The following is a 6,603-nucleotide window of genomic DNA, read 5'->3' as shown; positions in this document are numbered from 1 at the left end:
GACCAGATCCATCCACCCGTAAAACCATGTGTGCCACTTACACCATTCCGGGCCAGCAATGATCCAGGTGTTGCGGCCAGCGAGGTTCACAGAGCTCACCGGCGAGGACGAAGATATTCCTCTGTCGTCTGTGTGGACGTGTGTTGGCGAGCAAATTGGTTACTAGCTAGGTGAAGAGCATTTTCCTCCAACGCCGATGTTGCTCGTCGGCCGGACGAGATGCCCATGGGCTGCCGCTCGTCCGAGCTGCACGCGGGGCACCTGCGACGCCAACCACGGTAAAACCTATACACCGACCAGGTCGGTGGCTACCGGCCACCGCACACCCCCTGGTCGGGTATGGGCCAGGCCCATTTGTGGCTGTTTAGCCTCGTTTTTTCTTTTTTCTTTTTTATCTTTTCTGGTTTCTTTTTTCTGTTTTTTTTCTTTTTTCTGTTTTCAGTTTTGTTTATTTTTTTAGATTCGAAAATTTTGATTTTTAAAAATTGAGAAAATTGAGAAAATGTTTTAATTAAAAAATGTTTAAATTTTGAAAGCTGTTTAAATTTGAAAACCGTTCAAATTCGAAAACCATTCAAATTTGAAAATTTGAAAATTGTTCAAATATGAAAATCGTTCAAATCGAAAAATCGTTCAAATTCGAAATTTGTTCATATTCAAAAAAACGTTCAATTTTGAAAATTATTCGAGTTAAAAAATTGTTCAAATTTCGAATTTTGAAAAATATTCAAATCCAGAAAATGTTCAAATTTAAAAACTTTTTTAATTTCAGAAAATTGTTCAAATTTTATGAAAACTTTTTCTCGAAAAAAGTTTTTAAAAGTGTTAGATTTTAAAAAACGAAAATATAAACAGAAAAGAAAAAACAGAAAAGAAGAAAGAAAAAGGAAAAAAACCTCACCTGATGCAATGGGCCGCGGCCCACTAAATTACTGGATCGTGGGGGGTGTGCGGTGCCTTCCACCGACCGACCAGGTCGGTGGCGAGGAGCTCCCGCCAACCACGACGTACTCGATTTTTTTGTTTTGTTTTGTTGAAGTGGCTGTACTCGAAATTTGGGCCTGTGGTTTGGCTTGCTAGATTTCAGCCCTGGATACAGCCCGACCAAGAACGCTTACATTTTAAGAACGGGTGGCCCAACTACGGCCCATCTCTTCATCTTCTTCGTCCTTGTCGGTCCTGGAGCTCCCTCGTCCGGAAAGAAAGAAATCTCTTGGCCAGCGCCACCCCACATCACACGGCCGCCGCCGCCCTTCTCGCCGGACGCGCGACGTCATCCAATTCCTCCTCATCCTCCTACTCCCATGGCGCCGCCCATCGCTCGCCTCCGCCCCCTCTCCCTCCTCCTCCTCCACCCGCGCGCCGCCGCCGCCCACCTCCTCCCCGCCTTCTCCTCTTCCTCCTCCTCCGCCACCAACTCCACCCCGGCACCCAACACACCACAACCTCCTCAACTCCCCACGCACGCGCAGCGGCCTCCCTGAGCCAGACACGAACAGCGCAGCAGAGCCGGCGGCGGAAGCAGAAGAAGCAGCTGGAGCGCCGCTGGCGGCACAGCGCCGCAGTCACCGCCCTCACGCCCGCGCAGGCGGCCGCCGTGGCGACCACGCACGCGGACGCCACCAGCGCGCTGGACCTCCTCGTCTTCCTCGCGCGGGAGCGCTCCCACGAGTACTCCCCGGACACCTTCGCCGCGCTCGCGCTGCGGCTCGTGGAGGCCCGCAGGTGCCCGGCCGACGTCGGCCGCGCGCGGGTCCACATGCTCAGGGCCTGCCGCACCCCGCTGGAGATGACGCGGGCCATGGATGACCTGGACACGCTCGCCCGGAGAGGGCCCCGGATGGATCTCGTGGCCTACGGCGCCCTGCTGGTCCAGCTCAACACCCTCGGCATGACGGCCACCCTCGTCGACAGGTACCGCCGCCTTCTCCGAGAAGGCCTCAAGCCCAATTTGCTCATCTACAACACCGTCGTCAACGCGCTGTGCAAGGATGGGAATGTCACGGATGCGCTATCGGTCGTGTCCGAGTCCGGGATGAAGCCTGATGCGTTCACCTACATGTCGATGATCATCGGGCATTGCAAGAACAACGACCTGGGTTCGGCAATTGAGGTTTTCACTCGAATGGGTCAAGAGGGGTGCGAGCCGAACGCCGCGACATACTCGAACCTCATCAACGGGCTCTGCGACAGCGGGAGGGTGGATGAGGCGTTGGATCTGATGGGCGAGATGGCGCGGCGTGCCGTTCCGCCCACAGCGAACGATTTCACTGCCCCTATCGCTGCATTGTGTGACAAGGGGCGCACTGGAGATGCCTGGAGGCTGTTTGTCGATATGAAAAGGAAGGGATGCAGGCCAACCGTGTACACATACACGTCGCTCATAAGTGGGCAGCGTGCGCCGAGGGTGGCCATTGGGCTGTTCCACAGGATGGCAAGAGATGGCGTGCTCCCTGATACGGTGACATATAGTGCCCTCGTAAATGTTCTGGTGGAGGATAGCAAAATGGATTCTGCACTTGTCGTCTGCAATGCGATGCAGAGACATGGATGTTTGCCCAACACCATCACGTACAATAAAATGATCAAAGGCTACTGCAAAATCGGTGATACCGACAGGGCAATGGCGATGCTGATCAGTCTGTTGAAGGGCACACCTACAGCTACACTCGTGACATACAACACCATCATCAAAGGATACTGTGACTCGGGGAATATTAGTGCTGCTCTTAAGATTCTAGAGCTTATGGAGGCTAATGGGTGTGAACCTGATGAGTGGTCTTATAATGAACTGATCGCTGGTTTCTGCAATGTAGGCGAAATGGAATCGGCTTCTAGGTTGTTCATTGAAATGGTGGGTCATGGGCTACGCCCAGATGAAGTTACCTACAATACACTCATAAGCGGATACTGCACGGACGAGAAACTGGACTGTGCAGCAGAAATGCTGGAGCACATGAAGGAAAGTGGCTGCAGACCAACCGTTCGAACTTATAATGCCCTAATCCATGCTCTAACCAAGCAGAATAATTTTTCTGCTGCGGAGAGACTGTGTGAAGTGATGCTTGAAGAAAAGATATCTCCGAATGTAGTCACTTACAATACTATGATTGATGGGTTGTGCAGAAATGGTGCCACATCTTTGGCCCTTGAAATGCTCAACAGGATGGTTGAAAACAGTTGCCTACCTGATCTGCGTACTTACAGTTCTCTTATCCAAGCTCTGGGCCAAGAAGGCAAGGTAGAGGAAGCTGAGAAACTGTTTTCAGATTTACTGAGGCAAGGGCATACTCTCGATGAAGTTGCTTATATCAAGATGATTGAAGTTTATATAATTTCAGGCAAAGTTGATCGTGCCTTTGATCTCTTAGGCAAAATGATAAATGCTGGATGCCAACCAACCTTGTGGACATATGATGTTTTGATTAAAGGCTTGAAAAATGAGTACCTGATGGGTGACCAGAAACTTGTGTCCTTGCATGATTCGGTCTCAAACTGTAGTTTTGATGACCAAGCCATTAAAGAATATGCCATTTCAGTTTTATCTTCTAAGTTAGCAGACGTAGATCTTGGGCTATCTCGACAGTTGAATGATGCGTTTTTGTCTGGATTAAGCAGAAGTGGGAGATGGTATGAGGCATATAAGCTGTACAGAAGCACGGTTGGTCAGGGTTTATGTCCAAACCAGGAGGCATATAATTATTTCATTATTTCAATATTAAGAGCCCGGAAAGTTGACCTGGCTATGAGCGTATTCAGACATATGTCTGCTCAACATCGTGAACTAGATCTTGTTGGTTATAAAGCACTAATATGCGCTTTATGCCAATTTAACAGAAGGAAAGAAGCCCGATTTATTTTTGAACACATGCTGTCGAGGCCTTTCGATCCTGATAATATTGTATGGACTGTCCTCATCGATGGACTGCTTGGGGCCGGATACAAAGACTTGTGCATGGAATATCTGCACATCATGGAAAATAATCATCGTGAGCCTAGTTTCCGTTCATACAACATTTTAGCAAGAGAAGCCTTAAAAAAGCAGCCATCACTAGGATCAGTTGGACTTGATGCACAGCAGTAATTTGGGGATTTTTCTTGTGATACCTGATATATGCCAGAGCTATCCATCCTGGAGTTAGTTAGGTGGCTAGAGGGACCTCTTCATTGTTTGTTATCTTCCTCATGGTTATCTATTTCCAAGCCTTTGGTATTGTGCTTCCAGATGAGCTTCATTACAATGGTTATGCTTTGTGTCCTGCCTGTTCATTTGCAACCAATATCTGGTGAGTCTATTGAACATCGTTTCTTTTCTCTTGGTGGAATATTGGTCTGTGACGGCTTGGCGCAGTGCAAACTTGTGTCATACAGTGACAATATCATCTGGAACACGTTTAGCCCCACAACCAGCAATAATGGCCATGGTGCTGAATTTGAAGATGTTGTGATCCTGTTATCACATCTCTTGAATCTTGATAATAGAACTGGTAATGTCTGTCCTAAGGGAGGCCTTGTACGGCCATAATCTTCCAGACATGACCAATTTCCTGCTGCTGTTTTGGTCTTCCTCATTGTTATGTATTTCCAAGGCTTCAGTGTTGTGCTTCTAATGATATCTAAGAATGGCCAAGGCAGCAAGCTTAATACCCAATTAAGCTGTTTTACACTCCTAATATGCCCATTACCAGCCTCTTTGTCGCATCTGTCAGGTGCAGACTTCAATTTAAGTGCTTTAGTTCTAAATCTTTTTATGTATGTGCAAGTGCTAACATGGTTTATTGCTATTGCAGCGTCTCTGCATGAAGCACAGCGAAAATTTCCTTGTTAACCTTTTGGGGAAAGGAGGGAACCTGAGTACTCTATCCATTCTGTTCCTGTTGATGGTCATGATTATGAAGGTGAATGCTGAATGTCTGTTACATCGTACCTATTTGTTACGATTGTGCCTCCTTCTCAGTTCCCTGTTTTTAATAATACTTACATGAACATGTTGGAAGCCATGCAGTTTGGAAGATATTGTTGCAAATTCCTTGATGCACTTGTCCAAGATGAGAGGGGGCGCCTTGATTGCTGCATCGAATTGGAGACATGATCAGATGGTCAATATTCGATGTACTGAAGCTGCTGCACCCCACGATGGGCTGAATTTAGTCGAATATATTGGCACACCTATGTTAAGGCTGATTCTCTGCTATGAGGTGACTGAGACGGACGCAGAATTGGGGATGAAGCTTTATGGTCGCTGCTGAATTTCCTGGTAAAACTCGTCCTGGAGGATGTACTACTGTTTAAAAGTTAATGAAGGCTTGTCATCCTGTCAGCTTCAGGTCCCAAGCTGATGTGTACCTGTAGAACTCAACCAGGACGGCACTAGCCTAATTGTCTGGCACTACAACTGTAGAAGCACTCTGATCACTTGTCACTGCATACATCCTATGTGCCATTGTTAGTGTAGGTAATTGCTCTCAGCTGCTCACATTCAGGCAGACTGCCCAGTGTCAGCTGTGACTGTCATAGACTGTATATTTGGAGCGCCTCTCTGGTTACATTGTTTCTACTCCTTTAACTAAACTGGTGAGTACATGCAATGCAGAGTATATATAAGCAAGTATCTTCACCTTAATTGATTAAACTGTATCCTGTTCTCTTTGGTGCAAGCTCTCTGGGGTGTGTTTGGTGTTCGTTTGACCCGACGGGAGCCTCCATGCGGACCATGCCAGGTGTAATCGTCTGGTGGTTCCAACGGCTGGCTGATATTCGATCTGGAGAAGCGCAAGTTCGCCGGTGTTCAGCGGGCTGCTCTCCTGAGTTCAGTAGTAGTACTGTACTTAATTAGGGCCACCATATTGTATGCCCATTTCTACTCGACGTAGCATTTTGTTTGAAGTGTAGTTAGCGGTGTTTTGCTCGTGGATACTAGTCTAATAGACTTCAATTTGGTACATAATTTGTACAAGAAATAGAAGAAAATTCTTTTCTACTCCCTCTGTTTCAAAATAAAACTGCTCAAATTTGTCTACATACTGTTGTACATGTTTTCAAAAGTGAAATTACAGTGTAATTTGATTAAAATTATATGTTCCGGGTCATGTAAATACTAATGTAATGAGTTGTAATTTAGGCTACTCCCTCCATCCATGAAAGAATATCTTAGATTTATCTAAATTTAAATGTACATATAGATAACCCTAATCAATCTACGCTAATCATGCATGCAGGAGCAGCGTCAGCCATGCATGCGACAGGAGACCAGCCGTTGCAACGGCTTGGACAGAGAGATGGCATAAAAGGGCGGACCGTCGCGCTTGACCGGATTTTTTTTTAACACAAGGGGTCAACGACTCCAGTGGAGCTTTCATTGAAAAACACGTGGCAGGTACATTTTAGAGAAAGGACCCTTTTCATCACTTGCCCTAAAAAACCTAGAATTTGAAGATGAGGCCTTCAACTTTACAAAAAGCATCCTAGAAGAAGAGGAGAAAAAGCAATCAAGAACACTGGCGCCTCTGCCACCAAACGCTGGCGAACTAGATTCTGGACTTCTGCTGCATCACGTCTTGGAGTGGGTCTGGTGCACACTTGCTCCTACGCTGCAACTTATTT

General features: G+C 46.9%; 1 protein-coding gene across 3 annotated transcripts; it reads left to right on the top strand.

The window, feature by feature from the left end:
- The first annotated feature begins 1,858 nt into the window (after positions 1-1,858).
- LOC124708761 (pentatricopeptide repeat-containing protein At5g65560-like) lies at positions 1,859-6,136 on the top strand. 3 transcript variants are annotated; one of them, XM_047240427.1, is made up of 4 exons: positions 1,859-4,286; positions 4,791-4,898; positions 5,006-5,574; positions 5,659-6,136. In XM_047240427.1, exon 1 carries the CDS (start codon positions 1,892-1,894, stop codon positions 4,082-4,084), a length of 2,193 nt encoding a protein of 730 aa, XP_047096383.1. In that variant the 5' UTR covers positions 1,859-1,891; the 3' UTR covers positions 4,085-4,286; positions 4,791-4,898; positions 5,006-5,574; positions 5,659-6,136. The 3 variants fall into 3 exon arrangements, 2 of the variants coding, with proteins under 2 accessions (XP_047096383.1, XP_047096384.1); XM_047240428.1 differs by having other exon boundaries at positions 4,998-5,574; XR_007005315.1 differs by lacking the exon at positions 1,859-4,286 and adding an exon at positions 4,482-4,709.
- Positions 6,137-6,603: the final 467 nt, after the last annotated feature.

The sequence above is a fragment of the Lolium rigidum genome, chromosome 4 (genome assembly GCF_022539505.1).
Source record: "Lolium rigidum isolate FL_2022 chromosome 4, APGP_CSIRO_Lrig_0.1, whole genome shotgun sequence".
Taxonomy (NCBI): Eukaryota; Viridiplantae; Streptophyta; class Magnoliopsida; order Poales; family Poaceae; genus Lolium; species Lolium rigidum.
This window is presented reverse-complemented; position numbering and strand designations above follow the sequence as displayed.